The following is an 18426-nucleotide window of genomic DNA, read 5'->3' as shown; positions in this document are numbered from 1 at the left end:
CCTTGCTGAAGCAAACGCGCTCCCATGCTTCAGCAAAATCCCTGCATTCTATCTATCCCTAATCCAGCCTTTGAGAATAAAGCAGAATTATGTCAATATATTATGCCAATAAATATAAAGTTACATTTTAATATTGAGGACAGGGAAGCTTGGATACATGTAAAATCTGTACTAAGGCCAAGAGGATTTATTTTACATGGCTTCCAGTCCCATTTTTAACACAAAACCACCTCAAATTACTACATTTACTTTAAATTTAAGGCATTCAAAAAGGGTATGAAAGAACAAATTAAAATCTTAAGGTGGTATAAAAACTAACCATGCATTGTTTCCATGATTTTCAAAAAGAGAAGGCAAAGACCCAATGAACACAAGTACCTTGTTTGATCTTCAAAAAATAAATCATAGTTTGATATGCCTACATTTATTACTCATTTCAGACATCAGTGTTTTAGAAACTAAGAAAATTTTGTCTATGTACTTAGCACAAGTAAAATAAAATAAAATCAAAACAGAAGTGGATAGAAGTACCTCTAGAGCAACCACTTTAGTTTCCAATTTTGGAAGCATTACAGCAATTAAAATAAACTATCCTCCAAAAGAGAAAGGGAAAAAGCATGCTTGTTCCCTCTAAATGGTGCCAGTGCAGGGCCATCATCAGTACCTTCTTTAAAATGTCATTAACCAAAGTGCCTAATGAAAGACCCTATTCCAAGTGACAAGAGGTAAACATTTTTAGTAACAGGGAAAGGAACTTTAATACATCAACTTTTGTTAATGCTAGCTTGCTTACATATCTAAGCTTTGAAACACAGATCAAATACATCCCATATAACACATCCCCACAAACACATCTTGTATAATTTTCCTAGGTTTTGCTGGCATCTTTCTAGGTCTTATAGTATCTTTCGGCCCTAAATATTGCAAAATAACTCTATACAATGTTCATAAAAATCATCAGAATTCATCTACACTTTCAGTACACATAAAAGTGAAATATATCACTGTTCACTTTAGTTTTTCACACATTTATGCTTTTGAACCTTGCCTTTGTTTTGAGGCCTGCTCCTGCCTATTGTTTCCTCCACTTCTCATGCTTTGTGGTAGGAAATTAGTCCATATAAACTACCCTCAAATTCATACAAGTCTGGCAGAAAAAGCAAGTGTGTGTTTTGAGACTATGACAAAGAGCTATGGGCAAGGAATGGCACTGCCCTCTGCAAGAAATTCAACCATCACTTTGAAGGTCAAAAAACCCCATCCAATTCACCTTGAAGGAATCAATCATGACATAAAGACCTATGCCAGCCCATTCCCTTGTGTCTCAATGAGCCTTTTACTCTTCTTGCAGCCTATATTGGTATATATGTATACAAGAGAGAAGACTGCATGGAAAACCACCTGGCAGAATCACCTGAATTACAGCAAAAGGGTAGACACGACTTACAAAATCAAAAGATTAAAAAACCTGTTATACCTTTTATATATATAAAAGTATTTTTATGTATATAAAGATATTTGTCAACTAGCATCTGAATTATATTTATGATTAAGAGCTAAACTGAAGCCTGTTGAAGAAGGAATTATAACTGATTTAACTGATTATACCATATTTAAGGAATATGTTAAAATTCAGCTGTTAGACAATATTCATGTGATTAAACAAATGTACACATTTATTGTATACACCAGTATGCAACAGTCTCCCAATTTATCATAAAAGATTATTCAAAATGTTGTTAGCTGAAATTAAGTATATTCATTTGTAGACTGAGAGCATCAAGTAGTGCTATGAAATTCACATGTAGGAAGAATAGTTTCTTCTTTCCATTATTTGTTGATTATTTTTAATATAAACCATATATTTCTACTATTATCTACAATAATTCCAAGGTTAATTTTACTCCACGTTTCTCAGTAGTATTTGCTGCTAAGCATTTAGTTGCTAGAGATCACTGGAATCTAAAAGAAACATTCAACCAAACCTAAAAAATTCATAGATCATGGTTTAACTGGTCTGGGATACTGAATGTATCATCACATTCAATATTACCAAATCATAGTTAATTATTTATGTACTTATTAAGAAACAACAGTGGCTTTTATTGCTATAAAACACATTCAACACATTTTTACTGTGATAAAAATGTCACCCTCTTTCAGAATGAGATCAAACCCATCCGGAAGCTTCTTACTTAAATTACAACATATATTTCCAGAAAAGGGGAACTTCAAAATTTTGCTTTATACACACATACTAAATGAGTCTGGGAATTAACTCTGTACCATAACTAGGAAAAATATATTAACAACCTGTCAATACCAAAAGTTTTTTTAAAATTATAATAAAAATGTTGGTTAAAATCAAAAATCCTGTTTAAAGTATAGAGACTATGAAACTGAAGTCATTGAATGTGTGTTTATCTGTGGGACTATAAACATGTGCTTTAGTAAATACTTTTAATATTAGAAATCTGCTTTTAAAGGGAAGAAAATAAAAGTTCTAAATGTTGTAATCTCTACAGTGGCTAAAAGTAACTAGATTGACAAAAAAAAAATTCACCTCCAGGACATTTATATCAAACTTTTCCTGAAGTCCATTTTAATAATCGTTATGGATTTAAAGCATTTTATATAAATTTGAATAATGACTTTAAATGCACTAGCTTTATGCAGGAAGTTCTGGACAGCAGTACACTGTCTAGAAGTATAAGACTAGGGTGATAAAGAATGTCCATGAAAGTTCAAGAAAAAAGGAAGTTATTCTTTTGCTGATAAGACAGCAGGAACTCTGGCATTTAAAACAAATTTTTGACCTTTAAAAATAAAAAGTTAACATTCAACAGCCTGAGAACTTTACCAGTTCTCTTTGGCAGAGACAAATAGCCAAGAAAAATCATAACATTGTGTATTACACTAAGAATTCTGGTAATCAAAGGAAACTAGTTATAAATCAATTTGTCAAAAGAATTTCTATATTCTTAGATATTCTCTGTGGTAATCTGATGTTTTGTATAATGTAACTTGAGAGATAAGAAAAGAAAGTATCTTTGATAGGCTTAGTTATTAAAACTGATGACTATCTTGGTAGTCAAGGATAGCATAATGGGTGTTCACCAATACTTGCCTAAAGCAGTTCAAATTAGCAAAGCTGCTGCATTCCTTGGTAATGGTATCAGGAGAAATTATAGACCATTATTAAGTATGCGCTATCTAAACATAAGATTTCAGATCTGAGCAGTTTCATTCCTGGGAATTAAATGAGAAGTAAAAAAAAAACGTTCTTGTTCACCACAGAAGAACTCTTTAATAAGTTTAATTAGCACCAACCCTTTAGAACAGGACATTTTTTTCAGTACAAGAAAATTAACAGAATAGCATAGCATCTAATATAGTTTATTCATCTCTTGCCAAATGTTTCCAGTACAGAAGCTGAAAAATATAATGATTTTAATTAATCTAATGATTGAATGTGATGAGCATTTATTCTTCTCACTGAAGGCAACAGGAGTTACTAAAAGCTGGACAGCTTTGAACAGAAAGGCAGTTTCCATACTTATTGATTTCAGTAAGTAACTCTAAGCTACCTACATGTGAAAACAGTCTCTGGAAATCTACACATCTCTAGTGACAGCACACCTTCCATTCCAAAACTTAAATCTTTATAAACTGATATATCCATGATAAATACTACATAAATATAGAAAAATAAAGACTTATTTTGTCTTTATGTAGTGCTGGCGAAGCACATGGTGCTAAGCAGTAAAAAAAAAGTGCTAAACCCCTACTAAAATTTCTACCCCAAAGAGTTGAAAGGGCACAAGCTGTAAAGCACAGGAAATGCAAAACACAACACAACACAGACAGAATGACAAGTGGTTGGTATTATTGAAATGCGTTACAAAATAAGTGGATTTTCAGGAGGTTTTTGAAGGAGGATAGTGAAGGATCTTTACGTACGTTAATTGGGAGGCTGTTCCATGTGTAGGAGGCAGCGTGGAAAAAGACACAAAGTTGGGAGTGAGCAAAACAGACAAAAGGGGAATTCAGAGCGATGCTTGGGAAGTGCTGACAGTAAAGGAAATGAGGACCAAGGTTAAGCCAGAACCAAGAGTGCCTTGAACATGGCAAACTTTATGCAAGGGAGGAAAAAATTCCTGGCAAAGGCTTAAGAAGCAAGGAGACATGGGCAATTATACAGGAAAGGAGAAATGATTTGTGTAGCATGTCCCACAGAAAAAAAAAATAAAAACAAAAGAGAGTTAGGAAGTGGGAGACCAGTTCATATCAAGTACCTCATTGTAACAAACATTTCAGTCTTAGAAAATAATTAACTTCGCTGAGATTATATCCAATACCCAACCATATGGGAGGAGTGGCAAGAACATCAAACTGCAGTGATTCTTCTTCTAAAGCTGTTAAATCATGTGAAAAATCACTATGTAGTGTAAAAACCACACGCCCAAAGTAAAATCAAATGGAAAAGGTTAGGAAAAAAGGAGTTTAAAACACATGGCAATAAATGTAGCAGTAAAATGTGTTTGTTATGACTGTTCCATAAAATGAGTAAACTCATTTAATGCACAAATAAAGTCTGTCATACAGAGATTTAGCTAATGCACTTCTCTTCATCATCACTACCACCAAGTAGTGAAATACACAAACTCTCAGTGTCCACTGAACTTTGATGAAGAGAACTTGCAAAATACAAACCTGCTAGCCCATAAGAGAAATAAATTAAATATCTTTCAAGCTTTTGAAGGAGAGCAAATTATCATGATTTTACATGTTCTGAGACAGAAGTGTCTTTTTGAATGGTCTAAGTTTACTTTCTGTCCAATTAAAATCTTGGGTCAATTACAAGCTAAAGAGCCAAGTATGAAGAAATTTGTCACTAACATTTGTAATAGCACTGTATTACTGAAGCCTTCAAAAGTAGTACTGGAATTCATATTACCACCTACTCTCCTTGCCAGTATTTTCAAAGGAATCATAAACATATTGGTTACACTTTTTGTTTGATATCTTTCAGGTCTGAACACAAATCCAGGTTCAAGTAACTCACATCTTATCAACAGATGTGGAGCTTGAATATTTTTGAGTTCAAGTCACAATGTCACTGATGTCCACCTCTACAACAGACTAAACCAAATCCTATCATATTTTGCTAGAAACTTAAAAACAGACATCTAAGTCTCTACTCCCCTTCCATGTACTGAGTGTCCATCAGTAAGCCCAGTTAGCTTACTTGTTATTTTATTTCCACTCATACTGTCACAAATTCTCTGTTTAAAATATAGATGATTGAATGTTAGTTGCTTGCAGTCACTCTCAGTGAGAGGACTCAAAGCAATCCCACTGCTTTTTTTCTTGTATGTGTATGTGCAAAATGGCAGGAAAAAAGTATTAAATACATTTCCAAACACAGTTTTAGAAGATCTCAATTTAGGAATGCTTTCTTTAACTCCAATTAAAGCTTGCAGAAAAATCCCTTTCACTTCAAAACCCAATCTGACTTAAAAAAAAAAATCTATGTAGTCTTTGGCAGGCTTTAGAGTGTAAAAGTAACAGGATTATCAGTTAGATCCTTAATTACAGAGTAAGAAATTAACGCATCTCTGCCTATATGAAGGTACATCACACACACATCAGTTTGAACAACTCCTATTGCACAATCTCAAATACTCAGGGAAATCTGTACTTACCCACAAATCATGCTCAGCATAATCAAACAGCAGCCAAACCTTTCTGTCACTGTGAGAAAGGAAAACCTTCTGCAATGCAATCACATTTGGGTGCTTCAACTCTCGTAAAAGCTGCAGAGAAACAGAGAAGCTCTTGTTACTTCTGTGCTTGTTAAGAAGAACAAACACACAATAAAACCACCAAACAGGTCAAATAGCCAACAAGTAATCCTAAAACAGGCCCTAGAAGGCAAGACACTAGTGATTCAGCACATGATCTTCCAAACACCAAAATCAGGATGTACACAGCCTCCGTGGCATGGGTTGCTGTTCTAACATACAGCTGCCCACTACTATCTGCCTTTCTCTGTCCTACACTGAGCACAGAGCTGCCCATCCCATCTATTCATCCTACTTGCCATCAGTATTTTTCTTTTAAAAAGTTATTACACACAAGTATAACTGTTTTCTTATCAAAGGTGACCATGAGGATTTGAAGATGCAAGAATTAAGCTTGTGCAGCTGGTCCAGTTCTTTGTCAGGACAACACAGTTCTTGATCTTCACATAATTATTTTATTATCAATAATTTTCTTTTGGATCCCTACCTCACTTGCCCTAAAGTTCAGAGGCTGTTGTTCTGAGAAAACAGGGTGTTTCCAAAGAAAAGTTTACCAAAATGGGTTTCCTACTGGTTGTTTCACCTATTGTTCTGTAATCCAGAAATAATCCCATATTTATTGCTTGCTTGCCAGAAAGAAAACTAGTTCTCATCACTAATTAGACAGCATATTAAAGCAGGCACTGCTGCTGAAGTCATCCTTCTGCCAGATTAAACCAGGTTCAGGAGGAGTTGTCAAGTAGTACTCCCAAAAACATAATTTCCATGGAATCACTTCCCCCCCCCCCCCCCCCACCCCCCCCCCCCCCCCCCCCCCCCCGCCCCCCCCAACATTGTAGTCACCAGAATGAATGATAATTTCTGTTTAATCTGGAAATTGCTTACATCTGCAGCACTAGTGTATACATTGCCAAGAATCAATTTCTAATGGCAAAATTGTAAATGGAGTACATTCCAAGGCGCATTTGGGAGAAATGAGTCTTCAATTTTTTCACCCTACAGAAAAAGACCCGACATGTTTATTTTAAGGGAAATAAAATACTGATTTTAAATTATATTATCTTTTGACTATGCAGATATCTGCAAGTCAAGAAATCTAAAGAATATCATAGCTGCTTAAACATATTCCAGTTTACCAGCAAATGAAATAATTTAGATGCTTTCTTTTTACCATGCAGGAAGTGTTTTCGTATTATTCTTTCTCTCCCTAACTCTTAGCCTCCTTTTCTGTATGCCAAACAAGTCCAGTTCACTCAGCAGCTCCTTGTGAGACTTGCTCTTTGTTACATTCTGGCTGTCAAGGCTGCATGTCACAGCAGCCAATGCTTCAGCAGAACGAGAGAGACCAAGGAAATCTTGGCTCCAGGAGTCCAACACACCACATCATGAATGAGAGCTCTATTCTAGCTATGCTAGACTTGCAGTGGTGCAGCACACCTACTACAGGAGGTCAAAAATGATAATGTAAGGTACAAGGGATGAGTATGAGCCACAAACACAAACTTGGTCAGATTTATCTAAAAACCATCTCATCTAGAAACATGCTACTGCAGGAGAGAAGGTGACCACAGGGACTGAAGAGATGTAACTCTTAGGTACATAAAGAGTGGACATAAGGGAAGTCATTCTAAAAGCACTGGAAAAATGTGATCAGAAAGGAACACTGGGCAGAACCAAATACACAGCTGTGGAAATCAAAAGACAGCAAGGTTGAGACAAGTGTTTCAAAGACAAGTATCAATCTAAGACTGAGACAAAAAGAAATTAGGAACTTCAAAAACTGTATTTTCATTACAGCAGACAGGTGGAAGTCAACAATGTGCAAATTAGGGTGACATAGCAAAACCACTTGCATCATGATTGAATCTTCCACCTACCCTAACAACTTCTATGTTTGACTGGAATTTTGTCAATATTTACCTCCTACACATGCCACGTACATCTAACAGGTAAGTGATGCACACCTTTATGTGATATGATTGTTATGTCCATGCATTACCATAAACACCTTAGACAAATGTGCACTTCAGCCCTACCTAGAACCACATGGACAGCTTCAGGGATGTGGTAAATCATCATCTACAATTTTCCTGCAGCAAATTGCTGTATAAACTCTAAACAAACAGACCACATAAATGAAACATAGTACCAATATTATTTCCTTAGGTCTTCAACAGAAGTAAATCAGTTTGAAGACTTGGATGATTTAAGTCTACAGTTAGAAGGAATAAATTACTATATTGTCCTAGTAATTGAAAGACTCCAGTGTACTTGACAATATCTTCTATTACAAGATGGCAACCGGAACATAAAAAGGGTCTGCAACTACTAAATTTATAAGTAAATAAACACAGCATCGTATTTGAATAATACTTTAATCTAATGTTCCTCTAAAATTTAAGTTCCATCATACCCAACTTACCTGTGTCTCAGTTACAATACATTCCCTTCCTGCAGCAGCACACAAGGCAGTTTAGAGAGAAAGACATTGAGAAGGGCTTCACAGTGAATTATCAACATCTGTGCAACTTTGACTGTCCCATACAATGGCTTTCATCTAAACAGATTATGATGATTATTATTAAAAGTATTAACAAGAGAATTGTACAAGCCTCTTTGTTTATCACCCTTCTTAGCTGATGCCACAACTGAAAGTTTAAAATGATGCTTTTGGATAGTCCAAGAAGCATGGAACAGCTTCTAGGATTCCCAGATGGATATCTGCTATATGCAAAATTTCTAGTAATTTCTTAACTGCCTGATGAATAATGAATTCTCTATGATGCACACTGTGGGAATTTCCCTCACAAGTCAATTTCTCTTATAGCAGGGGAAGGTCATTATATGAAAGTCTATGATGCCTGAAAAAAAGTTAAGTTGGCAACAGTATTGGTATAGAAGCTTGAAACCTTGGAAATGTAAAATGTCAGTAGTCTGACATATGCTGAGGTAGACTTTGCACAGAAAATCCAAGTAAAGAGTAAAGGTTGTCTAGCCAGAGAAGGAGCACAAGAGAGTATACAAAACTAAGCAAGTAAAAGTGGGATATCATAAAACATAAAGAAAAAAAAATCTGTAATGTTTTACCTCCGTTTTTAATAAGTTATGATACTGACCATGGAATGAATGAACACACAGATAAAAGAAATGCCTCACACTTAAAGTAAAAACTCACACAAGTCACATACAAGCAAAACTCAGAGGTGGTATCAGATAATTAGTAAATATATCACATACATCCAAAAAAGGGACACAAAGGAGACATTTGGAGACTTGTGAATCCAAAGCACGCAAAAAACCCAATTTTGAAACAATGAACATAAAGAAAAATGTGTGGAAAACTAACTATCCTGACTTTCTTCTCTGATAATTGATTTTCTACTCAAGCAGAAGATCTGTGTTCAAATTTCAACCTTATAATAGTTTTAAGTACTTCATCAGATGGGAAAGATGACAACTGGAATACATCCAAGGTGAGGGGAAAAAAAAAATACCCTAAAGTGGCAGCTGACAATGGGACATCTTTCAAGGTAGGGTAGCTCAATGTATTAACTATTTGAAGAGTTACCAAAGAACAAGTATTGTGCTTATTAATAAAACCCATCTCAGTATCAACATCATGAGTGTGAATGAAATTATCTGAATTAATAAAGGTAGCATTTCCAAGGAAGAAAAGGAATGTGATAATACATCATCTTTTATGCTACTTTATTCTGTGACTGAGTAAACAAAGAGTAAGAGAAACAAGATTAAATCAATAGCACAAAATCTGAATTAATGCACTTAAAAACTAACCAGGAATTTCTACTATAGACTGAAAAGTCATCAGGTGCAAGTGACAAATGGCAGAACTGGATTGCCACAAAAAATTAAGAAAACTGAGATGGTAAATCTGATATTAGATATCCTAGTTGAGATCCTTACAGGAGAGAATGGAATGTATTTATATCAATACATAAAAGGCTTCTGTGATTTTTTTTTTAATATTATACGTGGTTTTCTTTGCTCAAACACCTCTCCCTCCACACCCACACAAAAGATGAACTCTCCCAAAAAGAGGTAAAGGGTGACCAAAGGAGCAAAACAATCCATCCCTCAACAGGGAATTCTCAATTACTTTAACTTTTTCAATTACTGTAACTGATCAAATATTGAAAGAAATTAAATGGATACCCACTAAAACACAAAGATATGAGCATCAATGGTGAAAGAAATCATTACACTAGATGATAATCATGGCTGAAGAACAGGAAGACAGCTAATAAGAGATAAAATTACCCAGCAAACTAGCATCTCATGAACAGGAAGGTTCAGGAATAGTTTCTCAATAGCAGGGAAAACAGTATATTTCATTTGCTTCTTTATCGACATTGGACAACAAATGTAGTTGGCAAATTTGATATAAGTTATTACTGGATTCCCTACACAGATGACTGTGCAGTGTGTGCTCTTGTAGAGGCCTTCATAAAAAATAGGTTTAGTGAGATTTTACTGATCATCTCCAGCTCACGGAAAAGATGACTGACAGCAAGCCCTACAGCAATTTGGTTTAAACGCTTGAACTGAGCCTGAAAATCACCTATCACCATATAATGCAAGCTCCTTTTACAAGAAGTAGACAAGCAACTAAGAAGTCTCTTGATCTTTTGAGATCGGTAAAATTCTCCCTTTTTTCTCCTGAAGAGATAGACAACTTCTGTGAATGGGAGAAGAGTTGCAGTGTTACCAATATAAACAACGTGATTATGAGGGCACGTAGCACATTTAAACACAAGTTAAAAAGTACATTTCTCAAGGAAATAAATCTTGCCCAGAAATACTTTTATGCCACTGGATGAATAATGCTTTCTAGCTACCACTTGAAAAAGCAGGGTGAGGACAGACACTTCCATCTTGCTGTGAAGGAAACCTAAGAAAAATTAGAGAAAACAGGAAGACAAACCAGTGCTGTCACGACTGACACTAGCAAATCTTGCAGCAAACCTAATTTCCTGTGTCAGTGATGACAAAACCCATAACCACCTTCCAAAATTGATTCAGGGGGCAATCTCATCTAAGAGGTGTACCCACCTTTCACATAGTTTACTTCAGTCTTTTGATCTATGTACTTCAACTGATCTGGAACAGCACTGGTAGTTCTTTGATGGAAATGCACATTCTACTGCATTGAACCATTTTCAAGGTTAGAACAAAAACCTCTAACAGGAAGAAATGTGAATCACAAGAAATCACAGGAAAGGCCAAAGCAAGAGGCTTTGCTCATAAAAGCAATTACACATTACAGAATTTTAAAGCTGCCTTTTCTGTGATGAATCTATTCGAAGCCTCAAGGGTCACAGAAGTTTTTCTTTAATTGAAGCTGGGCTTTTCAAAGGAACATAAAGATCATAATGTTACTTCTTCAGAAGGTCTTTTAAAATTCCAACTGGTTTCAATGCTATAAATCAAAAGTAGATCCTCTCCTCCGTGTTATTAATATTATCCTTTCCATAGACCCTCTGCTGCCTATTACGATATCAAGTTCATGCTGCAGCTTTTTCCTCAGGGTGCCAAACAAAACAAAACACACACACAAAAAAAAAAAAAAAAAAAAACCAAAAAAAAAAACCAACCAATCAAAAAAAAACAAAACCAACATACAAAAAGAAATAGGCAGCTATTTCTTTTATTTAACATGTAAGAACAATCCTTTGCTAACTGTGCTACAGATCTTGAAGTTATCAAGTTAAGAGGAGAAGTTATCAAGAAAAGAGAAGAGAGCTCAAATTCAAACAGGGATACCACATTAGAAATCTACTCAAAAATCAGCTTTTTCTAGTGATCAAGTTGATTCTGAAGCTAGGAATTTTCCTGTTTGGATTCCCACTTCTACTTGGAGAAATTACAATTACAGAGTTACTGCATAACTGAAGTACCAGAAGATATTAATACCTTCAAACTGAGCAGGTATGGAGGGTTTGTTTCCAGCTTTGAGTCGTCCATGGCTGACACTTATATAAGAGGTCTCAGAAAGATGCAGGCAACATAAAAACAGACATGGAGAAATGTAGATATACAGACACAGTATAGAAATATAGATGTACACAAAAAAAAAAACCCACACAAAGAATCTAAAAAGAAAGGTAAAAGTTTAAGCATTAGCTTAAGCTCTACTTTAGAAAGGACATTCTTCATGCTCTGGTCTGGTAAGGCCTGTCCTTGGACTGCCTTTGGCATGCAAAACCAAGTAGGGGAGGTAGAGTAAAATGCCAAAAATGAACAACTGCCATTCTTCCACAAACTGCTAGGAGTGCTGCCTGAGTTTACTCCAAGACACGCTGCAAATTAAAATTAACAACCTAAAATAATTCAAAACAGACTCAGTAGAGTCCATGCAGACTCTCTTCTTCCCTCTAGTTCTTCCTATATATGCATCTGATTTTTACCAGTTTGATCCCAAGCAGTCCTTCAAATTAAAAGATCCCTCCAACTACCACAAGAAAAAGACCAAATATGTTTTTAAAAAAAAAAAAAAAGACAACGGACTGAATCTAACCAGTAAATTGCCAAATGTCAGGACAGGAAGAAGGCAAAAATGTGCCCTGTGCCCCACCCTCCTCCTATGAGAAGAATTAAGAAAGTATTTATTCTATAAATATTTTCATTTCGGGAGCTGAAAATGGTCTGGCATTGCTAAATAACATCATTATTCTGAAACAAAAGCAAAAGCCTGGCAAAAGACATCTTGTAAGTATTACATTTTAACTCAGCTAAAGAAATTGAAACTAGGATAACTGCATTTTTAATTCTTAAGGTCTCCAGCAAAAAAAAAAAAAAAAAATTATCTTTGGCATTTATCTTGAAGCACACAAACAGAAATACAAGTCTAAAAATTCTTTCCATTTCTTACGTACTAATATCATATACCAGAGCACAGACTTCTTAGTAATAGAGACAAAGGACAACTGTAAAATTACTTCCAAAGCAAGAAATTTCTCAATTTTTAATACAACTATATAAGGAAATGCTGACATTAAGAACACACACTATCAGCTTTGCTCCAGTGCACATATTAGATATCTAATTTATTTTCATATTTTTTCTTCAAAATAAATCTGAATTAATATTAAATTAGCACATCTTTCTAAAGGAAAATTCATTTCCTTTAGGACAATTAAATTCTACACTCTCTTCTTTTAAAGGTAGCTGTGTAATTAATTTCGGTCAGTCTGGCACAGATTTAGCAATAACCATTTTCCTCCCAACTGAAAGGTATAGATAAGTTAAAGCTCTGTCTCTCTCTACAGAGATTTTTCTCCTTATTTGGCATACAATAAAAGAACATCCAACCACTCAGATAACACCAACAACTAAACTGAAAGTAACTTGCTGAAAAACAGTGAATGTTTGTCCTTTCTGAAGATTTTAAAGATACCCTGAATTTGCTTCTAGGTCGACTAGAAATTTCTTCTGTTACTGAAAGGATAAAGAAATTTCCCATCAAACTAACAAAGACTCTTAAACCTAAGCTATATTAAAATATTAAAATGGGTGAGAGGGAATACAACACATCACAAGTAGCATCACATCATTCCCAAACCCACACATTCACTCTGGAGTTTTAAACTGCAACTAGTTTTCTCTTGCAGGTCTTACTCTAACATTTCCACACTTTTCTGAATTCCTGACAACCAATTATCACCTTGCTCTAGCACTGTATCTCATAGTGAATAAACAGTGATGGCAACTGAGGTGCTCTAAAACTCCTGCAGAAGGGCAAATAGGATGAGTAGACATCAATGCTGATCGTGCATTTTTCAAAGATTTTCCACTCAAGAAGATTTCAGAAAGATAAATGGTATATGAACCAGAGTAAAACAAACAATGCTTTAGCAAAGAACAGCCAAAAAACATGTTTTTCCAACCTCAATTAATTATGGCACCACAGTGATGCATCTCTCAAAAGGAAGTAAATTTCTAATCTATACAAAATATTGGGCACAAATTGCAATACTATCCTGTAAAGATAATATTTTTACATTCCATTTTTCCCCTAAAGTTTACTTATCTCCTCTTCCTAACTGACTCTTTGATTAATCCTTCTATTATTAAAGTTTTTTTCATTTTTGTGATTATTTGCCATTTTCCACATTTTATACAATATAAACACAAATTGTGAAACAAGTTATTTGAAGTTACCACTAAAAAAAACCCCACAGATCTTGAAAAAACTTCCACCTAACAAACTTGTATCTGAACAGTGACTATAACCAGCCTCCCAACTTGGTGAATGTGTTTGTTGGGCTCAGGGAAAAGTGCAATTCTACTTCTCCTGAAGTTCTCTATCCTATGGTACGAAAATTTCCCACATTTGCTAGAACCAGAGTGCATCAAGTGTGACAATGCTGAGCTGATCCAACACCCACACCCAAGTTCCAAAGTCTCTGCCAAACCACCTGTAAAATTCAATGCATGAGGGGCTCTCAGATGATGCATAACAGATTTGGCTCCATAATAAATTGGTTGTGAGACTGCCAGCATCTCCTCTCTCAACAACCAGAGCACTCCCACCAAGTGGCAAACATGGCTTCAGTCCTCTCCACTGCTCTGACCTGCTGAACACAAGGTGCCCAGTGCCTGGGGAGACACAGCGTGAGCACCTCAGGACAATATTCCAGGTAAAAAGAGGTGACTCTCTACAGCCTGAAGGAAGGCATCCCAGCCCTTTCCCAGGAAAGGGCCAAAAAATGCAGCTTCTCAAGTGTGCATGCTGCAAGTTACAAATCCAACTTTAGAATTTAAATCTACCCCTGTTTTGTAAAAGGACTTGGGGTATTATTCAAGGTCAGGTGTGCCACTACACAGTACTCTCACATCCATGTTCTCAACTTGCAGACAATTATTTCTCCAATACAGAAATACACAGGAATATAAATCAACAATTATAATGAGACAACAGTCTAACAATAATTTATGATGTCCAATAGCATTTTAAGAAGGCACTCTTCTGATAATACAAAGTACTAACAAAACACTCTTTTGTAATTCAAAAACTGGAAAAAAATAACGTCACTTAATTTTGTATCCAGGGGCTGTATGCCAGATCAGGTATCAGCTTTCTTGTGTCATGGTTTAGGAATGGCATTCTCCAATTTAGCGTTCCCACCAAAACCACTTCAAACTGTGTGCCAGTTACTCATTCCTCCCTCTTCCCCAACCCTTCTGGAGGGCTGGAGAGAACTGAAGGCACAAAAGGCAAAGTTCAGGCTTAAGACAAGAACAATTTACTGGAAACAGCAACAATATTAATAACAAAAGTGTGTGCAAGAGAGGTGAATGATTCATATGCAAATGCCCACCACCACATCACAGCGGATCTGACAACACAGACTCAAAAGGGACCCCTTCCCCCATTCCTGGAAAATGGCATGAGGTGGTCCTTGTGCAAAATTAACCCTGTTATGGCCAGAATCAGGACACCTATCTGCCTAAAGCCAGCATAAAGTCCATGCTCTGAGATACTCAGAAAAAAATTAAATTAAGTGCCTACGCCCTAATTTTGACCAAAGAAGAAGGTTGATCCACCAACAAAACAGCAACCTCCAGCTGGGATACAATTCTGTTACATACCATTTCCATGATGCTGAATCACAGAAACAGCAGATTTTTCATGAAGGAGTAACACTGTCTTGTAAATCCCATTAAGTTTTCCATGACACTATTATGTGAAAACTTGTATGTATTTTAGCATTTAAGGATTAAGAGAAAATCTACTTTTTTATAGTTAATGTGGGAAAACAAAAAAGGGGAAAAAACCCAGCCAACTAACCAACCAAACACAACCCTTATGGTTATGCTCGTATGCTTCATTCTACTTACTCAAGACTGGGATACAGGTGTTTAGATACATAATTTATACTTACAGTCTTCTTTAAATAGAAAATTAAATCAAATCAGAGGTATGAATTCAAAACATATTAAGTGTTTTATTAAATCTCTGTTCCTTGTGGGAATCAAGTTAAAACTGCTTTAGTTCTGAATGACAGCATCCATTAAACTTTGATGCACTTCAGCTGATGTGCTTTAATGTCTTAGATGCCTTACCTCTACTTAAACAAGCTAATACACAAGCCTGTAGTTGCAAGTGTAAATTGAGTCTAATACCACGCTCCAAATGAGAAACGTGCCTGCAGACAGCAGGAGATAATGGATTATTTAGGCGTTTTAACTTCCTTTATTAACTTGGGTTTGTTTAAAATAGCAAAAGTTGTGCACATAGATCAGGTTTCTTACATATTGTTTCCAAATAAGATTAATTTAGAAATATTACTCTTCCAAAGTTTTTACTCAAGAATTATTTCTATAATTAGTCTGTTGACAGTTATTTACAACAAATTCAGTATTTCATTCTGAAAGCACACAAGAATGTTCTTAGAGTTCATTAACACAATTACCTGTTAAATTTGTTCTGCTTTTACTCATAGGTTTCCACTTTTTACCCAAATTTTCTGCAATCTTCAGCCACACATTAGACAAATCTAATGTGTGAAGCAAGCTAAAACAAGATGTTCACTGGCAGTCTCCCAAGTCATTAAACGCCTACCACAAGATTCTTCTCATACTCTCAGGATCAGACTGCAACTGGATAAAAAAAAGTCAGTTTGTAATCTATAGCCTGCTATTTCCTCATTCTTCTATCAAATATAAAAATTCCTTTAATGAGACAATGAATGCAGCAAAATCACATTTCCCTCAATAAGGACCAGTATAAGTCGGGAAGGCTCAAAAGGTGACTTATTGCAAGTTACAAAATTTGGTAAGCAAAGAGATAAAACTATAAACACCGTATGGTAAATATGCTCTTACAGCAACCCATAAGAAATCAGAACAACATCAGTTTTGTAAGAAAGCTTTGGAAATAACAGTAGGTTGTTATCAGATGAAGAAATTAGTAAATGGTTAATATTTACCAATGTAAGAGGTTAAGCATGTGGCACTATGCATTTATCTTCCAATGAATATAATCCTTCTCTAAACAGACTTTGACTGCAAGCAAATGGATAGTGAACTGACTTTTTGCCCAAGGCAGCAAAAGCCATGTGGCCTTGAAAACAACACACTACGAACACTCACATTAGACTTTCTTCCTGAAAACTGACTGCAGACTCTGCCCCAAATGCAGAAAGGACTAACTGGAAGTCTCTCAAGACCTGCAACAGAACTCTTCCAGTACCTCATTAAGCTTGCAATTAGTGGCAGCAAATAACATTTTCCTAATCCCAGCAAAAATGACAGCATTCATTTATGTCAATCTTCCTTCTGAAACAACAACTTTGGACTGCCTGAAGAAAAAGAACTACATCTTTCTGAAGTAAATTTCTTACGTTACACAATGATGCCATGACCCACTAAGAATACAGCAAACGTCCTGCATGTTTATTGCTTCTAATTTTCTAGCCTGGGCACTAGTGAACACCTGATTATTCACATAAACTATTTAGCCATTTTATAAGAACACCACTGCAATAAAAACACAAAATACATCTGTGTCCCTAGTCAAAGAATTAAGAGCTGCTGTACATGATTCAGACTCAAGACTCATTTAAAGTCTGCTTACTGTCCTACCACAACATAGCTGAGGCAAACGCCAAGGAAAAGAACAGGTTGAGCAGTGCACAGACAGTATAAGCCTTTCACGATATGAGCAGTCACCTTCCAGCAACCCACCAGATCAGGGATTTAAGAACCAGAGACTGCTATCTTCCTTCAGTTGCCTTAGTTCTTTGTTCTGATAAACACTGAATCACAATTTCATAATTAACTTTCCCATCTAAATCTGTGATTTTAGAACTTCCACATCTTCCTTCAGCTTCCCTCCCTTCCAACTCACAGACTCCCAGTCTACTTTGTTTCTGTTCATACAGAAGTCGTTTTCTATCATCAACTTTTTTGATTCCCCTTCTCTCTACCTTTACTAGTGCTGCTGTATCCTTTCCAAAGTGGAAAGAGACCAGGATAGCACAAGAACACTCACCATCTGAACATAGGGATTTGTGTGGCTGACCAAGTATGATTTGCTCTCAGGTCTTGACTTAAACTCACTGGAAAATCATTTTAGTGACTTTGAATTTGCTTTTTTGACTGCTCCTAATCTTGGAGCTTTTTACAGAAGAAGAGTGACAAAAGTTCTCCCCCTACCCTCAATTTGCGCTGAAGTAATGGTCACTCAAGAAGCCACTGCTGTCTGTAAATAGGTAGGATAGTTTCTCTCCCATTTCCACTACATTAAAATTCAAAGATTAGAGACATAAACGTAATTTTATTACACAAGCTGCACACTATTATGAGATCTTCTGCACTTCTGCACAGGTTAGCAAAGAAACAAAATGAGGCTAAGAAAATTTTGATCATCAAACTGCCACCTGGTGCTTCTTTTTCCCTTGGGGGAAAAAAAAAAAAGCTATTTGAGCACACTGTGTAGAAAAACCTTTAGAGCTATTAAATTATGCAGGTCAGAGACAGCTCTGGCACTAAAAAAAAGGAGAAAGCATCCCTCATTTTTTCCCTGTTTAATTCAGTCGCTGAGGAGAAGACTGACTTCTTACGGGGCAATGGACATGAAACTCACTCCAGAAAGAGAGGT

At 35.9% G+C, this 18426-nt stretch overlaps 1 protein-coding gene across 1 annotated transcript in view; it reads right to left on the bottom strand.

The window, feature by feature from the left end:
* The window catches only part of CDK19 (cyclin dependent kinase 19), a 121056-nt gene that overhangs the window by 68961 nt on the left and 33669 nt on the right, over positions 1 to 18426 (bottom strand). The window contains exon 3 of the mRNA XM_041414840.1: positions 5706 to 5816. Within this exon, the coding sequence (XP_041270774.1) occupies positions 5706 to 5816 (111 nt within the window). The remainder of the gene's footprint in view (positions 1 to 5705; positions 5817 to 18426) is intronic.

Source organism: Onychostruthus taczanowskii, unplaced genomic scaffold (genome assembly GCF_017590055.1).
Source record: "Onychostruthus taczanowskii isolate IOZ18803 unplaced genomic scaffold, ASM1759005v1 scaffold48, whole genome shotgun sequence".
NCBI classification, from domain to species: Eukaryota; Metazoa; Chordata; class Aves; order Passeriformes; family Passeridae; genus Onychostruthus; species Onychostruthus taczanowskii.
Note: the sequence above shows the minus strand (reverse complement) of the source record. Positions and strands in the feature narration are given on the sequence as shown.